Below are 23812 nucleotides of genomic sequence, written 5' to 3'. Positions count from 1 at the left end.
TCAGAATAAGAAAGGCTTCTGGTCGATATGAATCTGTATTGGAACATCATTTCACGTTCATCGACACCCATTGATGTCCTCATGTCAAGTTCATCTCACATTGCACCAGTGGGCTTGAAAATGGCGTTAGTCCATTTTCACAGCGGGATCCAGCGAGAAAGGGTGGCTATCATCCCTTTCTTCTTCCCCCGTGTGCTGGATTGTTCACATCTCTGACATGGCTGGCTACAAACTCGCGCGACAGTGCACCGACCGCGCTGGTGGTAAAGGTTGGCGGTAATGCCGATGGGGGACTTAACGGGAAAATGTGTGTCTGCTGCAACGGTGTCTTCACTGTTCTTCTCTGCTACCCACTTTTTGCACCACGCATCTACACATAGTCGCACTTTCACACATTCGCACATGCGCATCACCAATTGCAACGTATCCCTCCGTCTGCTCGTTTTCCACTCGCTGCTGAATGATAAGGCGATAGCTCTTGTGACGGTCGTTCCCATCACGTTGTCATGCTGTAGCTATTGTTGCTTTTATTGTGTCCCTTCGTCCCATGGAGACGTAGCCGAGCAGCTCTGAAGGGACCTGTGGGCGGCCCCCAGGGCCACCACGATGCTGCCGCTCCGCACCTCCTCCATGTTGGGGTTGATGGTCGCCATCAGGCGATGTCGGGTGCCCATCAGAGCCGGGCACCGCAGGAGGACATGCTTGGGCTGTCCGCCTCCTCTCAGCAGACGGGTAGAGTGCGGCTCTGCATTGTCGGTCGTCGCACTGGTTGCACCCCGACAGCCAGGAGGGCGCCAACCCGACTCTGTGGCGCCATTGGGAGGAGCTTGTCCAGTGGCCGGCGCGGAGCTGGTGGATGTCCACCGCCGCTGGCCGGTCGCCGCCGGCAACGGTAGGCGGGAGTCGATCCCCGTCAGCTGGTGGAACCAGCCGGCTGGCCAGGCCCCGACGGTGCGAGCCCTCGCCACTCTGGCGGCGGCCCAGTGGGCCTTCTGGACGTCTATAAGGATTTGTTTTTAGTCGAGTATGTTTGCCTTCTTGGCGATGGTGTCGGCCCTCTCGTTGCCTTCCAACCTGCATTGTGAGGGCACCCACTGTAGGTAGACCAACAGGCCTCCAGCTGTCAGTCCCCAGAGGGCTCTCCAGATGTCCACTCCGAGCGAGGAGTGCTGGGCGGCCCAGCCACCTCGGATGGCGGCGAGGGCGGACTGCGAGTCGGTGCAGGCTACGATGGTGTCTTCGGCGTGCGGCGGGTTCTCCAGCAGCTAGGAGAGAGCAGCTCGGAGGGCGACCATCTCAGCTCGGAAGCTGGAGCACAGGTAACCTGCCGGGGCGCGGATCGAGTGCTCTTCCCCGTTCGGCCAAACGATTAGTTCCCCCGGCGCCTCCGTCATATTCTGTAGCTCGTTAGTTACAGTATGCTCTTCGCCCTTGGGACATTTCTTGGCTTCTCCATCAAAAATGTCCACAGCTGGCCTAGAAATGGTGACCTGCCAGTTTCCTGAGACATCCAAAGTAGAAGTTCCTGTAATAACAGGCCACCACCGGCACAGATGTTTGTCCCAGCTACTTATACTCCAATCAGTCCTATGCATCTTGTTTCTGCTCCACCGCTATTTTTCCGTCCGCTCTTCGCAGACTGGCGTATTCTTGAGCTTCCCGATCCCGATGCAAGTTTTGCGGTAACATTTAAGAGCGGCAACCTTCATCGTTTAACATTGATGCGAAGGGTACGAATTCCATCATTTCATCGAGCATTCTTCCGAGATGATTTGATCCAGACCATAATGAACTACAACCCCATACGACACACTGGATAAACTTCATTGTTTGATTGAATAAGCTTACTTCTTTTGGATGTAGTGGCGTATCACTGCCGTGGGTATGGCATTATTTAGCGCGGCGTAGCTTCGAACTGCGATGCGAGTTGTTCTTTTCACATTAACTGCTGGTCAAGTTAAGTCTTTGTAGCTCCTTTCAGTGAGTCTTTTTTTTCTCCAGAATGAAATAAGGCACTAGGCATTATAGGAAGTATGCTGAGACTGGCGCCGTCGATAGCGTCCTGTTTTTCTTCTTGCTGTGTGAGTCTCACAGGAGTCGGTGTTTGCAAAAGTAAACTTGCAAATCTGATTGTCCTCAGCGTTATCTCTTATCTCGATTGATGGTTTCGTTTGTGAACATTTTTTCCTTTTAGTTATACGGGAGGCTAAAAAGTTGCCTTTTTGCTAGAAATTATGTTATGTTTCACATTTTTCTTGCCCTGACTCTGGCTTGATACCCGGAATGACATCTTCGCACCACACGTTTTCTGATCCGGTCGTGATGAGGTAGTGATCGATAATATTCTTTCCTTTTTTGACCATTTTTTCGAGCTATTTCTTACTTATTTTTACTGCTTCTTGTGGCCCTATATAATGTATCGTTATTTCTCAAAACCCTTTTCAAAACCAACGTAAATGACTAGTTCCGACAAATTAGCAACGACAACCAACAATGCAACCAACATTCAAAAGCAAGAAAATGCGCGCAAAGTACGGCTGCATTTGTGAAGTATATACCTCCAGCGTGAACAAATGGCTAACTGAACGAGAAAACATGTTCTCATTTATATACATTTATTTCTTATTTATTTTGAATTCAACAAAAAAATGTAATTCGACAGGTAGATAAAAGTATGGGCTATCCTATGTCCATATTTGTAAATATTCTGACACCCTTTTCATTGTAAAAAGATGGATAAAAGTGCACTTATTTTTGGGCCTCCAATGCTGATTTCCTCGGATCAACGCACAGTCCATATATAGAGAAGTCTGTGGCCCAGCTAATTCGCGAGCTATTCAAAGGAAAATTTAACAATTTTTCACCAAAGAAGAGTTCGCATGATGCCCTATGCCAAAGACTGGAAGAAGTGGTAAAATGAAAACAATCCGCTTATTGAATAAAATGAAAAGTAGTCGGTTTAATTGAAGAAATGCTACGGCTAGACGCAACTCATCCATAGGCACTGGAGAGCTTTGAACCTACCTAGGTACTTTCACGTAGTGCTTCACATAAGTTTTGAAGTGCCGACACAAAATTTTCGTGCAAAGCGTGACGCAAAATCTTCGGTGTCATGGTTCGGGGCCTTTCTCAAATCTGGTCAAATGTCTGCGACACGTTACCCCGCACCCCGTTGGGGTCTGCGGAGCAACTGTTGGAGGGGAGGGGGCATTCCCCCCCCCCCTAAGATCTCGAGAACCATGCGCAACATAGCGACAAGCAGCAAACGGTGTTGGATAGCCCCAACGGGGAACTACCTTGTGACCTAATTTCATTGATCTCAGTCAAACCGATGACGTCACAGGTCAGATCAAATGTCGAATTTTCAAAGTTCACAGTTGGAAAATCGAGCAAAATGCATTTCATTGAAAATCGTCGATGGGGAATTGTTCGTCAAACACATATTTTGCTATTTGAGGTCACTGATACCAGGTCAGCTCACAGAGGTCAGGTCACTGAGGGTCACAATATGAAAATATCATGTGATGCCTGTTTAATGGTCCGTTTTACATGCCAAGTGCGATTGTGTGGGTCAGGCAGCCTTTGGGCCATTTAAGATTATGTTCTGGTGAAGGTCAGGTCAAGGTCAGGTCAGGTCAAATTAGGTCAAATTTCAAATTTAATATTTTTGCATAAAATGGGTATCGATTTGATGCAGACGCAGTTCGCGTCACGGGGAGTTCAATGGTGGTCTTTGTTTTGCGCTGGTGGTCTAGATTCTAGAATTGCAAAAAAAATGAGTTAAAAATTTGACGTCATCAATTTTCAACAGTTTTTTTTTCGCTATATTTGGTCACAAAAGGAGGCATCGATCTAAAATTTGTTAAGTAGATACAAGAGCGCAGGGACTTACATATGTTCCAATTTTTCCGAAATTCGAAAAACGTTTGGGATTTTTTTTTGCTAAAAAATCAACCTTCATTTTTTGGAAGTCAAAATCCCAAAACTTTGAAAATCAAAAATGGCAGTTTTGTAGCGCCGTCTTTTCTCTACATGAACTTTGAAAAATTGTTTGTTAACTGTAGCTTTTGTGAGCGTTTCAAGATTTCATGTTTTTTGCTCTTGTGTACTCGAACATGACCTCAGTTTGACCTCAATAAATCCTGACCTAAGGTGACCTAAGACTTGAAATATGTGTGAAAGTGTTAAATTGATGCCAGGGAAGTTGCTAAAAATTTGGCGGCGCTGCACGTCGCCGTCTTCTTGCTATTCAGGAAAAACCACAGGGGACCAAATTGCCCTCCCCCAACGGGGCGAGGATTAAAGTACCGTTCAAGTGTCGCAGGGTTCATGAGCTTGCTTTTCATGCAGGTTCCTAAGGAGCTCCACTTGAGCTCTAAGAAGCCTTCAGAGTGCCCAAACCGGTCTCTGAGAGTCCCACTGGTGCCCGTATTCTCTAGGAGCCCATACAGGGATCTTTGAGGACCTCATGCATGCGTACATATACCTCGTGAAGGGCCACGCGGATCTTTTAGAATGCCTTCGAAAATTTCTTAGAACCTTAAGTGACCTCTGATAGTTCAGCCGAGCTCTTGAGACGAAAGATTTTGCTGACCCCAAGCCGGCATTTGAGGCGTCACGACTCATGTGAAGGTCCCAACACATGCTTTTTATGTCCCTTCGTAGCGTGTTTAGGGATTCGACACAGACCCCAAGCCGGGTTCATACTGTTGTCTGAGGGCTCCAGGCTCACCCTGGGCTTGGTCTCCTAGCGCCCGCCGCCCACACGGGCTTCTAAGGGCCCCACCGGCCACATTGGGCTCGGGAAGTTCTAAAACCTCACATGCCTACATGTCAATGTTTGGGGCGATCCACGCCGCAATCTCCAGGATCCTAAGCAGGCTTCTAAAAGTCTACACTGACCCTGAGCGGTCCACAATGGTCGGACTATCCCAGCTCGCTGCCCGCCTCTAAGGGATCCCTTGCCACTATGCCGTGTGCATTTTTTGGTTCCTTAAACGTTTTTTTCTTTTGTTCGCGTTTGCAGCGCTTCCCTACACACGAAAAACGAGAGAGTGTGAACAAAACACTTGCTGTCACTGGAGCAAACATGAAGCACTTCCGATTCACACTTCCCACATTCACTCTCCGCCGAATGTCCAGCTTAGCTACAATCGGCGGCTGGAATAAGCTCTATGCATTTTACGTAGAACCTCTGCATTTGTGAATGTATGTTTCAGCAAGGTGATCTTTAAATGGAGCGTTTTTACTTTTTCTGGGTGATGATCATGAGCGACGAGCGTCTGCACAGGGGCCCTCTGGAGTTGGTCGGCAATTGCAACCATTGTACAATAATTCTACCCGTCGTTTTTTATCCAAGCTTATAGAAATTTTGGATTTTTTTTTGTAAAGAAAAAAATACATGTCATAGCTAAAAGGATACACATGTCACCACGGCATTCTTCGCACCATTGCGCGTCGAATGATATGTAAAACGAGTGAGTAACGACAGGAGAAAGGCAAGATCTAACACAAAAACGGATGTTGCCCCCCCCCCCCAACCGAAAATATCTAGCGACGCCTATGACTGTGACACACATTGCTATTAAAATACTGCTTGTATTCCAACGTCATGTTGCACCGTTCTCAATCTTTGCGATGAACGAAGTGTCCATCGACAGAAACAGATCGCAGACGACGGAACGCTCAAAGGAATGTCGAGAGTGATAAATCACCCGCTCAATGTCAGTAGGTAAAAGCGGTACCGAGCTGCAATCTACATACAAAAAGATCGTCAATAGGGCCCGATTCAACACTAAAAGATAGCAAGGCAACGCCTGGAGCCTCAGAAAGCGAGATCGCGAATAACGGTCCTCCAAAAAGCACTACAAGAGATTGCGAATAAATCTAACACTATCGTAGAGTGCATCAACAGACAATACAAGGTAACTACTTACCTACTACAAAACAAATAGGTACGGAAGGCACATTCGTTTCCTGCAATGCGATGTCGTAATTGCATGTCCACCGGCGACTGCTTAGCTTTCCGACACAATAATTTAGCAACCTCATTTCCAAGCCTCCTTATGACCGAAATAAGGCAACAATGGGTACTAGACAACGAGGCACAGCTATGCGTGGATATCATCAGTCTAGTGCGGTTACATTGGAGGACTCCGACTCTAGCCTCTCCACAGTCCCTCCACGGGTTAGGTGAGCCTGAACAAACCCCTTGCACTCCAACACAACTGCACAACGCAATTTTCCGTCACAACCCAAGCCCCAACCACCGTCCAATCACGATCAATTGGAGCCCAATAAAGCAATTGGGACGTCACTTCGGTTCATTGATTTTATCACCGTCTGGCACTTTGCATCACAAACCGTGGAGAGCAGCAGGGATTCTAGTTGCACAACAGCCTTGTTTTAGTTGCACCCCAACTGAAGCGACGTCGCCAAAGCTTTCTCCTAGGCATTCCGCATCTAGGGAAGCCGACTGCCCAAGCTGTGAGTACAGAGCAACTAAATGGAGCCCAACACCTCTGCCCTGCTAGCATTCAGTTGGAAATCTGTTCGCTATCCACATCCCGCTTCGCCTCGTGGCACTCAAGTTTCACCTCTTTAGGCCTTCTCGGGGCCCTTGAGGTCCTGCACCAGCTTCATCAGGACGTCCAGCTTACGCTCCATAGCGGCCATCCGGTCATCGAGCACGTGCTCTCCGCGCGCCAGCAGCGCGTGCGCAGCCTCCACCACCTTCTTGTCGATGCCGAAGGTGTGGCTCTGGCAGCAGGAGAGCCGCGACCGGTCGGCGTTGGGACGCACGGTCATCCGGCGGCCCTTGGCGCAGCGCGGGAAGAGTAGGACGCGGTGTGCCAGCCAGTGACGCGCCCTCTCCAGGCAGGCGGAGGCTGCCTTGCCGCCGCAGCAGCCGCCACCGGTGGCCGCAGCAGAGCCGATCACAGCCGCTTCGGTGTAGTGGATGAGGCTGACCCTAGCGATCAGGCTGTACAGCTCGGCGTCTGCCTGGATGGCAGCAGTGTCCGAGACTGCGAGACCGTTCAACAGGTTCATCAACACCAGCGCGATCAGGAAGAGGAAGCCAAAGAAGGCGATGTGGCCTGAGTAGGCGGACCGGGTGAACTCGAGCGACGTGTACTCCATCTCACCCGTGGACATGACGACCGTCTTCAGCAGCGCACGCCAGTACGTGTTGAAGTGCTCGTCCGTGCGGAATAGCAGGTTGAACGCGATCGAGAAGGCGATGATGAGGAATGAATAGAGGAAGATGAACTTGATGAAGTTCTCCGAAACGGTCTTGAACATCATGATGTAGGTCGAGAGCTTGGGGTGGCGTCCCAGCAGCAGGACGAACTCGAGCCAGGCGAGGATGATGACCCAGACGGCAATGTGGAGTCGCGTCAGCCGCGACATCGAACCTACCAACATCACCGCCAGTAGCACAATCAGTCCCACCTGCAGGATGTTCTCCCGGTGTGACACGTACGCGCGCCAAGAGAGTGCCAGTTGCCACAACTCGCGCACCACAAGCAGCACAAGTACGAGACAGAGAACGACCTCCATGGCGATTAGGCCAGCGGCGGAGACGAGCGGAGACGGGCGCAGCTCTCCAGTCTCCGGCTGCACGTCAAACTCGAGGTACACATACGCCGTGAGAATGGCCACGAACACTGCGTACAGCGCCACAGCCAACAGATAGAGTGGCTGTATCTTCAGCCACTTGACGGTGAGGAAGCTGGAGAGGACCGGATGATGCAGCAGTCGCTGGTGGCGCCGCGACTGGCCCACGAAGAACAGCGGCGCGGTCTCGGAGGCGGCCGGCAGCGAGTCGCCCGTGCCCGGCGGCACCAGGCAGTCGTAGTGGAAACTGATGCAGAAGTCGTGGTCTGCAGGAGCCACGTCGCTGCCACGCACCGACAGGTCGAGCGCCGCTTCCATGGCCGCCGGCTGGATGCGCTCCACGGGCATGGTGCCGAACTGGTTGGCGATACCGATGTTGGCGCCGTTTATCAGCAACGGCGCCACCAGACTCTGGTCCTCGTGCAGCGCAGCGAAGTGGAGGGGCGTGTTGCCGCGCCTGTCCTGGGTGTTGACGCCCACCGGTAGACCACAGCCGAGCAGCATTCTCAGACAGCGGGCTGGGTCCACGCGTGGGTCGGCCGCGCGCTGCTGTGGAGCGCGCCGGGTGAGCTGGTGAAGCAGCGTAGCGCCAGTGGCGTCCGGTTGCAGTAGGTCCACCTCGCGGCCGCTGGAGCGCGCCGCCTCCAGCAGCTTCTCCAGCACCTGGTGGTAGCCGTGGTAGCAGGCGTAGTAGAACGCGCTGGGACGCCGGTCTCCGGTGACCACTTCAACTGGCGATCCGGAGCCGGAGCTGGAGGAACCGACGTCCGCGCCCGCCTCCAGCAATTCGCCAATCTCCTCCTCCAGGCCGTTATCAGCCGCGAACTGCAGACACGTGAAGTTGCCGTGAGCGCGTTCCAACGCCTCTGCACGCGCATCATCGTCCAGCGCGCGAACACGGGCCAGCGCGGCGGAGAACTCGGCCTTATCACCGGCTCGCAGAGCCTCGTAAAGCCGTCGACCGGGCTCCCGCTCCACCACCTCTACCGGTGTGGGCGTCACCTCCAGCAGCCAGGGAAACTTCTTCTGGAGCAGGTCGCGCGCGCAGTGCGGTCCCACGCGGCAGTCGAGGTCGGCGCCACGCTCCACCAGTCGGCGGCACAGCTCGGCAGCTCCACGGCGCGCTGCCAGAAGCAGCGGAGAGCATCCGCTGCAGTCGCGTCCGTCCACGTCCAGTCCCGGCGCGGCCAGCAGCGTCTCCAGCACGCGCTCACACTGGGCCGGCGAGTCGCCCCACTGCAGCGCCAGAAGGTGCAGCACGCCTCGCTCCTCCTCATCCTGCGAGTTCACGTCCGCGCCGTGCTCCAGCAGCGCGCGCACGATGGCATCGTGTCCACCCTTCACGGCGAGGTGAAGCGGCACTAGACGCGCTCGATCGCGAACATCAGTGCGAGCCCCAGCGGCGAGCAGCGCAGCTACGGCAGCCGCCTGACCGTGACGCACGGCGTAGTGTAGCGCCGTGCCACTGTATGGCGGTTTGTACACATGGTTCAGGTCGACGCCAGGTCGCGCCAGGCTCTGGCGGAGCGCGTCCACATTCTCCGTAAGAGCTGTCAGCAGGTCGAGCTGCGGGTCCGGTGCCTCCTCGGCAGACATGATTGGCACGTGCAGCTCACCACGCATCAGATCTGGGGACAGACAGTGGAGGGGTAGTGTAAGAACATGAGTTTATGAAGAGGGAGCTCAGACCTGGGCGCAGACCTATCGTGAGATCATCAGATACGGGGAAGACAGGACAAAAGCTTAACCCGGCAGGCGGTGGGCCTCCCGGCCACCTTCCAGGAGGGGGCATTTTTTTGCCCCACCCCTCGTATCTCCGAAACTACTGGACGGATCTGGAAAATTTAAACGGCGTTCGATAGCCCTGTCAAATTTGTCGAGGGAAACAAAATTTCATTGACCTCGGGGTCACCGATGACGTCACAGGCCAGGTCAAAGATAAAATGTTTCACCGTTCACGGGCTTCTAGGGAAAGCGCTATAACACCGAGTAAAACGCATTTTGTCGAAAATCAGCGATAGGGCGTCAGTTGTCTAGTACATATGTTGCTATTAGAGGTCACTGGTCATACCAGGTCAGGTCACAGGTCAGGTCACCAAAGGTCACCAAGGGTCACCACATGAACCCAACTTTACTAAGGTTGTGCGATGCATGTTTTATGGCCAGTTTTTCATTTCCAACTCAATGGTGTTGGTTATAAGACCATCAGGCACGGTTAAGGTCACCTTCTGGTGGAGGTCAGGTCAAGGTCAGGTCAAAAAAGGTCAAATTTCAAAGTTGATATTTTTGCATAAAATGGGTATTTATTCGATGCAACTCGTCACGGGGAGTCTAATGGTGGTCTTTGTTTTTGCGCTACGAGGTCTAGAATTGCTAAAAATTGAGTTTGAAAATTTGACGTCATCAATTTTGAGCAGTTTTTTCGCTATAACTTGGCCAAAACAGAAGGTATCGATCTCAAATTTGGTGTGTGGATAGAAGGCGGTAGGGACTATCACATACATTCCGGTTTTTTCGAAATTAATTTTTTTTATTTTTTTGGCTATTATATTCAAAAAACCTATTTTTTTATTTTTGGGGGCCAAGATCCAAAAAAATCGAAAATTCGAAACAGCATTTTTGTAGCCCTTTTAATTCCACACCTTTTATGTCTGAAACATTTTTTCTGTATCTCTAAAGCTGTAGGCCTGACAGCTCTTCTCGCGAAACCTTTTTTTGGGTCGAAAATGGCAGAAATGACGTCACTCTGACGTCATTAGCGGGCAGCCTATCATAGCCTTTGGAAAAACTTTTGGTCACCATGTGCGCTAGCGACTCCCGGGAGGGTACTGAAAGTTTAGTGACGATCGGCGCAGCGGTTCTCGAGATATATCGAAAAAACTAAAGGGGGAAATGCCCCCCCCCACCGCCTGGAAGGTTAAATCTAGTCACTAACTAACTGTACACCTTTTTAGGCTCAAGTTCGAATACGTCAAGTTCAAATTCGAATAAGTCAAATTCATATTGGAAGATGCCAAATGCAAAATCGAATACCTCAAGTTCAAATTGAGATATGCCAACATCAAATTGGAAGAAGTCAAACGCAATTTCGAATTACTCAAGATCAAATTCGAATACGTCAAATTCAAATTAAGATAAGACAAGATCAATTTCGTTTTGTTACGAGCGAGCGAGCGCAGCGAGCGAAGTGAGTCTTTTCAATATAACGGAAAAATCTCAGTATGAGCGGCCCGGCCCGGCCCGGCCCGGCCTGTAACGCTTTTGAGAGGCTTATATCTCAGCAACCGCTGGACCGATTGGCCTGCGGTCTTTTTTGTTGGGTAGCCCCATCCCTTCTACCCCGTAATTGACTACTTTTGATACATCTCAGTGACCGTCGTGGCACGTGCCACGTGAAAAGTCAAGGGTGTTCAAGCTGTTTTGCAAAAGTAGTGATTTTGAGAGGCTCATATCTCAGCAGCCGCTTGGGCGATTGACTTGCGGTAATTTTTGTAGGGTAGCAGCATCCCTTCTACCCAAAATAGGATACTTTCGATGTATGTGGGTCACCCCCAGTGCACGTGCAAAATACAACAATAAGAGGTGCCAAATTTGTTCCCATTTCAGTAACTCGGTAATTACTGGGGCGATTTCGCTGAAACTTGGCATACAGGTAGGCACCCACCAGGCAATGCATTCCCATGTGTTGCGGTTAGGGTGCTACTGCACGTGCGCACGTGCAGGGGGCGTTTCCAGATCTCGAGAACGGCTGGGCCGATTGCGCTCAAATTTGGTACACGGTTGGGGACTAGTTAGTAGGGTGCCGTGCAAAAGTCATTTTGGACCCCGTTTGCACGTGCGCACGTGCAGAATGCCGCTTCCAGATCTCAGGAACGGCTGGGCCGATTGCGTTCAAATTTGGCACACCGCTAGCGACCGGTTAGAAGGATGCTTTGCACAAGCCCGTTGGAAGCACCCTCTCGCCCTTCCGCACGTGCAGGGCTCACTATCTCGCTCGCTCGTGCTTCGCCCAAAAGGCGTTTTACTGGTATTAGTAGTACAGTTTTTTGTCATTCTTTTGTCACTGTAAATGATTTCTTCGTCAACGAATGCATGACAACGTGAGTCACAATGCAAGTACTTTTATAATGCACGCATGCATAAGCGTAGGAACCATGGGTGCAAGGGTGCAGCTGCACCCACAATATTTCTCCAGTGGGTGCAGACAATGTATTCTGCACCCACAATAATCTGAACCAAAAACCCCTTTTCTCATCAACACTACTTCCCAATTCCCATGCAGCACGGCAAATTCAGGATATGTTGCCTACTATCCATCTTTCGAAGCATTTGCTACTGTGATGGTCTTCAAAACTTACATTTGTGCTGGAAAAAAGGGAAATGGAGCATGTGATTGAACACATATCGACCCGATGACCCACTGTCAAAATTTTAGCCCGATATCTTCGAAAATGGCTAAGTTGGCCGCTTTTACTTTTTGCGGTAGTCAATATTGACAATATCAACCCTCGCATGTGTGCGGCGTTTTCCAGCTTCTAATGTGTAGGGGGAGGGGGGGGGGGGTCGGTCGGACCCCCCTGCCGTTCGGCCCCTGATCGAGCTAGAGCTTCGCGGAAAAAAAAACGAGGGTATTACCCGTGACAAGAGGAAGCCGATGATACCCAATTTTAAGGTCCTAGGTCATTTGTTGACCTTCCAGGTCAGGTCAATAGGTATTCCAAAAGTCGGGAAAATCGGGACCTGCTAGAACTGCGTAAAGTGAAGCTGTTATCGGGTTTTTCGGGGTGCTGATCACGAATATTTGATGTTAGTTTTGATCACAGATGATTTCTTCATGCATTTAGGCCAGATCGGGTCAGGTCAGGTCAGGTCAACCATTAGGCGTCCTACCGGCTATCCATAGTAGGTGTCAACTACCACTGACGGCGTCGTAGCATGTTACGAACTAGCAGGGCTGCGGAGTCGGAGTAGGAGTCGGAGTTGGAGTCGGTCGGAGTCGACAGTTCTGCCCAGAGTCGGAGTCGGAGTTAACGCCGCATGGGTCGACGTCATGTACTGCACCTATTTGGTTGACGATACAGCGCTCGAAATTAGATTTTGTCGAAAAAAGGCAATTTTGCTGTATTGGACGAACGTTTTCAGCGAAAGAAGTAGAAGAGGGTGAATACCCCAGAACCTGCTTTTTAATTATGCGTGCTATTTTTAATACATATTTGCAACGCAAAGTCTTGGAAGGCAGCACAAGGGATCGTTTCAGGCAAGATAAAAACATCCCCATTATGAACTTCAATACCATGATTGGATTTTTAAATAGAACCGTCCGGAGTCGGAGTCGGAGTTGGAGTCGGAGTCGGAGTCGATTTTTGAAGCCAGAGTCGGAGTCGGAGTCACTCTAAAATCCATCGACTCCGCAGCCCTGTTACGAAGGCACTAAAACTACTTCGTAAACGTTCAAATGGATGCTAAATTCGAAATCAGCCCGATAAACTACCCTAGAAACAAGTAAAACTCGAAAAAGTGAACCGAGGTCATCAAAGGCAAATGACATGACCTGACCTTCAGGTGACCTTCACACCCACTGTGATGCATGGGAAGAACATCATTTCACATGTTTGGACGTCTACAATCACAAAAAGACTGGAAACGCGCGGATAATGTGAGCTGACATACGCCAAATCGCGATTCAGGCCGAACATGGTCTCGAGAATCAGGTCACAGGTCAAAGGTCTTTTGATTCAGGGTCATGAAATTTTCAAAGTAGGTGTAAAACTGATCAACCCGAGGGTACTAAAAGTTTTGTCGCGATCGGTCGCTTTTTGCGCGAGTTATTTGCGAAAACCATGGGGGGGGGGGGGTCATCCAACACCCCTACACATGCGAGGGTCAATGCTTCCAAATGCACTTATAGGTCGGTACCTTTTCGACATGGTACACCCTCAAAGCTCGCAACGAGCCTTCGCTCGGGTGTCGCTCCCCCCCCCCCCCCTGCTTCACCGGCCATGGCTGGATTTCTGCACCCATGCACCCACAATGTTCCAGCCGTTCCTACGCCCATGCACGCATGCGTCCTTTTTACGAGCGCGTGAAAAATAAAATGACAAGAAATATGTGCATACATATTGTTGCGCTAAACAGGTCCAGGGTTAATATGAAGCATTTACCACATGCCGAGATATCCCTTTAACATTAGCACGTGCATTTGGGAAATGACTTCGGCCCGCCTCGGCTAATGTTGAAGGTATTTGGGAAACGATTCGGCCCTAGGGCTTTTTGATTTTCCCAGACAAAGTTTTACTGAATATTCTGAGTGGAAGAACCAATTCCAAAGAAGATATTTACGGATTATGTGTTCACTAACAGCAACAGCAGAAGTGAGCAAAATTAAGTGATGGCGTTTTCACTTACTTTTGCTGTCAACGTAATTCAACTAAACAAGGATAGGTATTAGGTATCGTTCCAATGCCAATGTATTTATTGCTGCAGAACATGGTCAGAATACTCATTATTACAACATAATGCACGCAAAAAACGAACATTTTAAATGCGCGGAGCATCTTAACGGGCCACAATAAACATTTGGTATTGTTCCAGCTGGGATCTAAGACGCGTTTGATTCAGCGTCTCACCCAATTTTCAGTATTCTTCACGGTTTCCTCACTCCTGCTGGACTCCATATCTTTATAGTTTGTCCTAACTTCTGGCGCTTCACCATCTTCATCCTCATTTTTTTTCAAACCCTAAATAAGGGGGAACTGGGAAGTAGGAAATTTCATCTTTCATACTCAGCGTCGCCCAGTAATAAAAACAAAAAATAATCACGGTGACTATAAATATGAACATAGTATTAATATAATATTAACCCAATAATAAGAATATAATATATAATATCAAATAAATATGATATTGACTGTTACGCGGGTACGGCATGTGGTAAATCTCTTCCCAACCTTGGGCTGTGAAAATGCAGTTTTATTCACCTCGGTTTTTTGCTACGGACCTCGTGCCTACCGGCACTCGGTCCTCCGCACAAAAACCTCGGTGAATAAAACGCATTTTATACATACCAAACTCGGCCGGTGATAAATTTTCAAGACCTCAGTCCTTACTGATTTTTGAACTCGGCCTTCGGCCTCGTTCAAAAATCCAGTAAGGACCTCGGTCTTGAAAATTTATTTACACCGGCCTCGTTCAGTATTATATATTCCCAGCCCCGGTCGGGAATATATAATGCTGTCTAAAAGAAACGAATAAGCTTAAAGGAAATAGTTCACTTTTTAACATGGGTTTTGAACTGGAATAGCAGTTCCGTAGCTTGGGCTGAGACGAGCATAAATCAGGAGCTTTTACAGCCCAACGATCACCCTAGGCAAAGATATTCTATTTCTCGTCCCGAAAAAGGTGTCTTGCGTTGAGGATGTGTGCCTTGCATATATTTCCATCCAGTATGAAAAGAGCATGGGTCCCGAAAATTCTTCAGAAACTAGAGAAATTATCTACGAGAACTCTAGAGAAATTCTGGTACTGATCAATTAGGACATTCAGGGGAACATTATCAGATCGAGCAGATCGCCCAAATGCCGGTGGCTGCGATAATTTCTCTGTTTCTGAAGAATTTTCGGGACCCATGCTCTTTTCATACTGGATCGCGTGTGCCTTACAGAAACTGAAAAGTTCTTCCTAAATCAAAATATAGAAAATAATATTTTGTTATAAAAAGGTTTTATTTTCTTTGCTGATTATTTTGAACATAAAAAATCATAAATCCGTTGCAAAAAAAATAATTTCGTGAAAGTGAACTATTTCCTTTAACAATTAGAGTAAAAGTAATTGCACGGTACCTAGGCATAGTGAATATATTGACTCGAAGCAATGGACAGAGCCTGTCCAAGAGCCTGCTCTTGGACACCGTCACGGATGACAGCGAATATGAGCTGTCAGACGGTTCTGCTACACGTGAAGTGAACCAGCCGGCCAGAGTCACCAACAGACGAGGCAAATATCGCCGATCAACGGCGGCCGAACGGAGCCGGGTGGTCGCCGCTGCTGCAGCCGATAACGGCAGCGGTGACTGGCGAGCAATAGCATTGGCTAATGGCGTCAGCCCGAGCACAGCGTATGGCTGGCTGAAGAGGGATGGCCAGCCACCGAAGAACAGAGGAGGCGCTCGACACCGCAAGATGACGGATGAGCACGTCATTAGCTACGTCGAAGCCAACCCAGTGATAACACTGAAAGAACTGGCAGAAAAACTGTACGCAGACCCGGGACTGAGGGTGAGCACCATTACGGTCCACGCCCACTTGGAAGGTCAGCTGTACACTCTAAAAAAGTCCGCGCTGAACCATGTACAATGAACTCGGATGACAATCGTCGCAGAAGAGCGGCGTACGTAACCAGCCTGATGGAGGCTACTGGGGACGGCAAGTACGTCATTTACATTGACGAGTGCAATGTAAATTTGTTCCTCAGGCGGTGTGCAGGACGTGCGAAGAAAGGTGCTCGCTGCTCCACTAAGCTACCGGCCTCCAAAGGGAAAAACGTGCACGTGATCGGCGCTATCAGCCAAAGGGGCCTGGTGTACCTACAGAGACGGCGGGGCTCGTACACCAAAGAAGAGAGCCGCGAGTGGACCCGACAGATGCTGCGAGCCGCTCACGAGCCGTACGAAAACATCTTGGTGGTGTGCGACAATGCACCGTGTCACTCCGGACTGGAGGATGTCTTCCTGGAGGAAGAGTTCAGAGGGGCCCAGCTTCTACGCTTGGCTCCGTATTCGGCTCCACTGAACCCAATCGAGGAAGTTTGGAGTGTCATGAAGGCCGAGATGAAGCGTCAGCTTGCCGCAGCCATGCCTCGCCTTCTCAGGGAGCCAGTGCCGGAAGGACTGACCCAGACGGAGCACCGCCTCCAGCATCTCGAGGCCACAATCGACCGTTGCGTCGATCGGATCACGCCTATGGTGTGCATGCGGGTGTGCAACCACGTACAGAAGCACTTCGCTGCCTGCATCGCGCTTCGGGACCTCGCGATGGGCGATATCCCTGCATGAGCAGCGAGCAGAACCCAACCCACTGAGTCATCTGCGGCACGAAGATCTTGTGCATTAATGTATGTATGTGTACATATATCTGATAGCGACCGACCTGGCCTGTTCTGTCTACATAGAGTTAGTTAGTGAACTAAAACAGACCTGGGAAAGACGAGGTAAATAAAGGGTAGACAAGGATAGAGAGACAAAGTCCAGAACAGGGAAGCATTGAGCAAATTTGCGATTACAATAATATAATCGACAGCTAGGACCAGTACCAATCAGCTATTTCGGAAAGCTGTCGCTAAAGCCTGAGACATTTCAATTGTGTCATAAATGGCGACTGGCTAGACAAAGTTATGTGGTACCTAAATCAGATTTTCCATCAACGAGACAACGCATCAGAGCGGAATGTGTCATCCCCCACGGCCCACACCACACGACGACCGCGTCGGACGCACATCACCATGTGTCACAGGCACGTGACCCTCCCCTCTTCCCCTCCACCGCTGCCAGCTCAGCCGTATCGAGCGACAAATACTGCAGCGGCGGACACCGGACACGCTGGACACCGGACACGCTTGACACGCTAGGACACCGGACACGCTAGGACACCGGACACGGACGGTGGCGGCTGGCGGATGCTTACTGATAACGGTTTGCTGAATGCACGGCCTGCCTTGGACCACAAAGTCGGTCCCTGGACCAGGGCATGACGCATCAAATACTTCAGAGGGCACCCAGAAGTCAAGATGAGCTGGATCATAAGTCACCAAGAGGTCTCAAGCCGTATTCGAGGTCATCAGGGGTCAGGTCACTAAGTCACCTGAATTCAGAGGTCGTGAAGCTATTGATCATGGATATTATTTGACGGTGTCAGCACTAGCAGCGATGGGAAGAGTGAAAGGGACTGTGTGGGTTCGGGTCTGGAGGAGGGCGTTGGTTGCTGAATCGAGTCGTGCAGAGGGCATGCTGGGTGAGCTGATTTGGGTTGAGGCGCAGGATAAGGGCGTGGTGCTCTGTGTTTCGCGCGGTTGGCTGTCAAAACACTCATCCAGTTCCTGATACCGCGCTCGGATGTGTGCAATGCCTAACTATTTGAGTAATGATAACTGCGGTTAACATGACATGATAGGTACTGCAACAGTTAGCTACTGAAGCTCGGTTGGGATCAGAACGTGTGCACTGGTCTCTGGATGGGACAAAACTTGGGACGGACAGGACGGTACAGGCCAGGGACAGAACGGGACGGAGCGGCTGCTACCTACAACGCTCGCCCACCGCAACAGCGCTCGCGCCGCTGAGGCACCACGGCTCACGAGCGCTTTCTATCACCGTAGTGACGTCACTACATGACGTCACGGCGTCCTTTGGATGTAGTTTGTGTATATGACGCCAGGTGGCAGAGGCCGCACGCCGGAAGTTTCGGACGTTCGACTCAACACCGAGCGGGACCCGCCCACCGCGCGGTCCCCCACCGGCGAGCGGTGACCGGTGTGACCGGCGGACGCGGAGTGCCCGACGGACCATCGTTTGTTGTTATAGAGAGGCATTGTGCCGAGGTCAGTAGAATGACAACTCGACCGCTGAGGCCCGATCGGATAATGTCGATACCGAGATGTGCTGGAAATTTGAATAACCGTTCAAATGCTACATTTTCTCAACCCTAGGGAGGTAAAAATATCGACGAGTGCGTCCCTGGACTCCAAAGTAACGAGAAAATAGGACACCAATGAGCATATCAGACCCGGTCACCAATCTTTCAACATTTGTGGTTGATGTATTTGTCATTTCATTAACCTTCGTAATGATGAACGAAATTTTAATTTGCAGCGAACTGTTGACCTTAGCAGCAGAAGAAAGGTTAGATAGAACTGAGAGTCCACCGCCTCAAATGAGTGGCGCAGATTGCGACGAAGGATCCCAGTTGGGACTTACTCAATTCCTCTTTACTCCTTAGCATAATGTTCTGCTCTGAGGTCATCGACATTCATAAATAAAATCAATACATCGATTTATGTTTATGCTTACCAGTATATGACTTGTTTGGAACGTAAATAATATGTACGTCTATGTAGGGGAGAGTGGGGTAATTTGGCCGGTGGTGTAAATTGGCCGCCCCCACCTGTACGAAAGCTGATAAAAGTGAATGAAATAACTTTAGTCTCTATTCATTTGTCATCGGCAGAACTAACTCGAGAACAAATGTCAAAATTTTCCCCCTCTTAGTTTTATTCAAAATTAATAAAAGGTGAATTTCGTTAGAAAATGGTAACTTTTACTTCCATTTAAAAATTTGTATAACATATAGTATTTGGGCTGTAAACGAATTCCAACATTATAGCGCCATTTTTAGGGTGTTCAGCGGTTCCAAGAGCAATTTCATCTAGTTCTGTACAGCCATGACGACTTTATAGCAGGGATGCGGAGCCGGAGCCGGAGCCGGAGCCGGAGCCGCCGGAGCCGGCATATTTTGCCCGGAGCCGGAGCCGGAGCCGGAGCCGTGAAACAATATAGCCCGGAGCCGGAGCCGGAGCCGGAGCCGTCAAAAAAAGGGGGCGACTCCGGCTCCTTTTCTTACGAGGAAACAATTATTTACCTAGTTCGGTTTGACAGTACAAGGCGCAAAACAATGTGGTATTCAAAATAGCTGTTTATACAAATACAGAAGCAACGTGTACCAATCCCATCGCCTTTTTTCTTCCACCCGTATTTAATTGATCGCATAGGAGATGTACTGAGTAGAAGCCGGAGCCGGAGCCGCCGGAGCCGGATCATTTTACTCGGAGCCGGAGCCGGAGCCGGAGCCGCAATGACATTTCACCCGGAGCCGGAGCCGGAGCCGGAGCCGATTTTTTTCTCCGGAGCCGGAGCCGGAGCCGGAGCCGTCTGAAATTTCCACGGCTCCGCATCCCTGCTTTATAGACAAAAATTTTCAGAATGGCAATGTGGGGTTATTTGGCCGGGACAAGCGGGGCAACTTGGCCGGTGCGCTCAGAGTCACTATGCTGGGACGGCCGAGTTGTCATGGTCAATTATACCATAAAGGGCATAATTCATGACCAACTTTGACTACCTTGATGCCATATTTCCTATTGGACAGCTGTAGGGGCATGTGACGTCATCAAAGGTTACCTAACGCTTTTTGCTAATAAATACTTACAGAAAAAAGATACAGCCGCGCAAATGGTCTCATTGTGTTCAGCTCGTCAAGGCGCATCGAATGATATACATGATGACCTTGAACTCACGTAACCTTGAGGTCAAGCGACCTGAGGTAACGTGACCTGAAGCCAACCTTTGACCTTGACCTCTCGAGGTCAACACATACATGTTTCGATGCGGAATGACGAGAGAATTACGATGGTACTTTTAGTTTTGGCCTAGCTTGATTACTTCAAAAGCTATTCGTAAAAAAACTGTCATCGCATATAGAGCCGCTATTTTGACTATTTTCGACCCCTGTGACGGCTGAGTCAACCTCCAAAATGCTTCAAATGCGTCGTAGGACACGCGTCATTGCTGAATGTGAAGCTGACTGGCCTATAACAAAAATCATGGCCTCAAACTAACACCGGCCAAATTGCCCCACACCCCCGGCCAAATAACCCTGCTAGTGGGGCAATTTGGCCGCTTTGCAGACCTTTGTAATGCGTCACAATTTCAATATAAGTAGTTACTCTATCATGTCAAGTTTACTGTCCAAGAAAGTAAAATGTATGCCACACCTGTCAGCGTTGAGAAAATGCAGAAATATGTTGTCGATTTTTAGTTACATCGTTTCCTAAAAAAAAACGGCCAAATTACCCCACTCTCCCCTAGTTTATTATTAAAACGTCTCATTAACGCACGCAATATTCGTGCCTACAAGAAAGCGATAAATAAACAGAGAATCAATAGTTCGTGATCCGCTTTCGTTACTTCATCAGATGAGCTACTTTAAAACGTTATCTCACGCCAGAGCTATGATGATGAATCCATCGAAGGTACCAAAGCAAGACAACGATAAAAGGCACATGTATCTATTTGTAGGTAGGTACTAGCTAAATGGACCACATGGTAGTTCCTTGCATGATTAACTAAAAAAGAAAGCAATTAGATTCAGTGCATGATAAGCTAAAAAAGATAACAATAAAGTTCATCACCCAAAAGGGGTTGTGTCTCTCAGCCGCATTCTAGAAATAACATTCACTCTGTCTGCAGAGAATCTACATATTTCAACAGCAGCTTTCGCCTAAAGTACATTTGCGTAAAAATGTTTGATAAATAGCTAAAACAAATGGTAGGTGGGGTTAAAAAAGTCTTCCTGTTTTCTGTTGACGTTCTAACTCACACAGTCCCTCTAATGTACTGGAACTGCATATTTAAACTTGTTAATCGCTGTTAAAGCGGAATTATGAGCGGAATTAAAGCGGAATCACCTCACGCTCGGAATTATGTTGATAAATAGGTAAATAGCGCAAGCGATTCTTCCTTGCGATAAACGTAAGAGCGTCATGCCATAAAAATCCAATTCATGAATTAATACATCCATCAAACAAGCGAGGAAATCAGAAAAGACGGTCAAATGGAACTAGAAACAACGGAAATTTATTAATAAACCTATCTCAGCAATGTGCCTATGACTTCTTTAGCACCAAACACATACAATCGTCCTTACGAGTAATGAAATATGTAAAAGCTAGAAATTAAGTGCACTTTTGATGCCATAATAATTGTAACTTGGTGGGATAGTGTTTCCAAATAATGAAGAATTTAAGTCACAAAAAACATACCTAAAATAACATATAGGAGGCTCAAAATGTTTTATAAAGGAAAAGAAGCAGGTATCATTGCTATATCAATGCATTCAAAGATACGTCTGACCTCTATCGTTGCTGGAAGCTCTTGCTACATTGCATCTCTTCAGGGAAATGCTCTAAGTGACAGCACCAGAACTTCATACTGGGTCAACTAAAACAGCAAAGGAAGTCGTTGTTCGATAAATTCGTATCATTTCAACAAATACGTCGTTCAATGAGAATCAAAGTCTTTAATTTTAGCCTCTAAACCCCCTAACGATGCCTGTGTTTGAGCACATGCCGCCGTTTCTGCCGAGTTCCCTGCCGCCGCCTGGTCGGCCAATCTTACCAGCAGCCGCCTGCGGAGAATGAGATAGACTGTGCCGCAAAACACGCCAATCGGACTCGTGAGAATCGCGCGACAGGCGTGGGAAAAGTGCAATTTCTAGGACAAAAACTAACAGAAGTCGATCAAATTTGGACTGTTTGACAAGCTGGAACGCTGCCTTGTGCTTAAAAAGCTTAAAATTCACTCCAGATTGAAGAAAAGAGCCGTCAAGCTGATTGAAACACGCAGGGCCCGTTGATGTCTCAGGGAAACTAGTAAAAGAAGTGCCGTTTTAAGTGTAGATAATCATGTTATTTGAAGAGATTTGACTGAAAATCACTTCAAATGGTCAAAACGCTCAAAATATTCTAAGCTCCGAAAATAAATTGCATTTACACATCACGATAGCTTCGTACAAAATCACATTACACACGAGAAGACGTCAAAGAACCACACACAGAGCCGTTTGACATGACTAATGTAAAGCTCGCTGAGTGCAGAGAGTCAATGTTTCATCTCGGCGGTACAAATTTTCAAAACACCCGACCTCAAAAACCCCTCCCAACCGAACTCACGTGCTCAAAATCAGACGTCTTCCACCAGGCGTCGCCGTCGTCGCTTCCCGCGCCGCCGAGCCGTCTTTTGGCGCGCCCCGGACTGGTCCCGCCTCTCCAGATGCTGACGTCACAAATAGCCTCCGGTCAATCCGGGCATTTAAACCCAACTCCAAGGCCATTAAAGACCAGCTTTTCCTTAGAAAACGCCTCTAGCAGCACTTTTTGGACCCTGAGGCCCCTCAGGCGGTCCCCAGGGGTGACAGGGGTCCCCGGGGCCTCCAGAAAAGTCCAAAATACCCGGACAGCTGGCCCGATCAGCGGTGACCGGCGGCGTGGCCACGCTGTCCAGCTGAGCTCACCAACTGGCCGCCATGTTGGCTCCGCCCGCACTGGAAATCAATGCGCCACTGTGCGCCGGCGCGGGCCGCCGCCCCTGGCACCGACTGACACCCTCTGTCGCACAGCACGGCGAATCGACAGTGCCTGACAGGGGGAGACCCACACACGCACACACAGAGGTGGAGGTAACCCAGTTATGGCTCCGACCGTGGGACCGCTCCCACGCCTCCAAAACCACCTGTGAGTGCGCACAACCGAGGTGTGACCCTCTCCTCTCCATCTGCCCCCATTGAACGAGACAGTCCTCTATCCTACGACCTAACAACCCCACTGTCCTAACCGACCACTGTCCTCCAATTCTCACCTGGTTCTCTGTCCTCTCGCCGGCCCTCTCTCACAGATCCGCTCGCCGCCAGCTCACCGCAATCACTGCACCGCTCTCGGCCGGCGGCCGCCGCGCCGCGGCAGCAGACGGTCGGGCGGAGGCCAGCGGAGGGCGCGAACCGCTGGGAACCCAGCCGCCCGGGTCGGGGACGGCCGACCCGGCGGTGGGACGGTGGGAACTGGGACCGGGGACGTGGGACAGCCTGTCGGAGGTCCAGGATGGACTCCGTACATGGGTGGGGAGAAGTGTGAGATGCGGGTGATCCACTTTTGATTGTGAACGCTTTCTGCGATTGATGAGAGTAACTATAGCAGCGAAAATTCATCTCTGAATTTCGATATTGCAGACCTAAGGTCAGGTCAATTTTGCGACCTCTAAGTCAACGGGAGATAATGGAAATGCGTCTCTTTTGGAGGAACGTCACGCTAAACACTCTTGATCAAACATCCGGTAGCAGATAAAAATGACACATTGAATCGGAAAACTACACCCGTGACCTTTCTTTATGCCCCAGAGGTCATGGGTCTCCACAGCTTCTAGCAAAACAATAGAGACCGATGCTAGACTGTGAAAACACCCTAGCTGGGTTCAGCTCGACGGCACAGATCGACTGATATCAGACATGACCTTCTCCATTCAGGTCATGACCTTGACCTTAGGGTCACATTTTAAAGTTGACCTTTTTAGGTCACATCACGGTTCGTTCGATGTGTCTCGATGAGAGGAACACTGCACTCGTAAAATAAATATGCGTGGTTTGAGTCTTATTGAAAAAAA

The 23812-nt window shown here is 49.5% G+C and overlaps 1 protein-coding gene across 2 annotated transcripts; it reads right to left on the bottom strand.

Moving 5' to 3' along the window:
- Positions 1 to 5582: 5582 nt before the first annotated feature.
- On the bottom strand, positions 5583 to 23123 carry LOC122391804 (transient receptor potential cation channel protein painless-like). 2 transcript variants are annotated; one of them, XM_043386056.1, is made up of 3 exons: positions 23015 to 23123; positions 22330 to 22432; positions 5583 to 9245 (listed from the first exon to the last, which is right to left on the bottom strand). In XM_043386056.1, the coding sequence occupies exon 3, from the start codon at positions 9238 to 9240 to the stop codon at positions 6601 to 6603; it is 2640 nt and encodes an 879-aa protein (XP_043241991.1). In that variant the 5' UTR covers positions 9241 to 9245; positions 22330 to 22432; positions 23015 to 23123; the 3' UTR covers positions 5583 to 6600. The 2 variants fall into 2 exon arrangements, with proteins under 2 accessions (XP_043241991.1, XP_043241992.1); XM_043386057.1 differs by lacking the exon at positions 23015 to 23123 and having other exon boundaries at positions 22330 to 22676.
- Positions 23124 to 23812: the final 689 nt, after the last annotated feature.

Source organism: Amphibalanus amphitrite, unplaced genomic scaffold, assembly GCF_019059575.1.
Source record: "Amphibalanus amphitrite isolate SeventyFive unplaced genomic scaffold, NRLGWU_Aamphi_draft 000456F_arrow, whole genome shotgun sequence".
NCBI classification, from domain to species: domain Eukaryota; kingdom Metazoa; phylum Arthropoda; class Thecostraca; order Balanomorpha; family Balanidae; genus Amphibalanus; species Amphibalanus amphitrite.
This window is presented reverse-complemented; position numbering and strand designations above follow the sequence as displayed.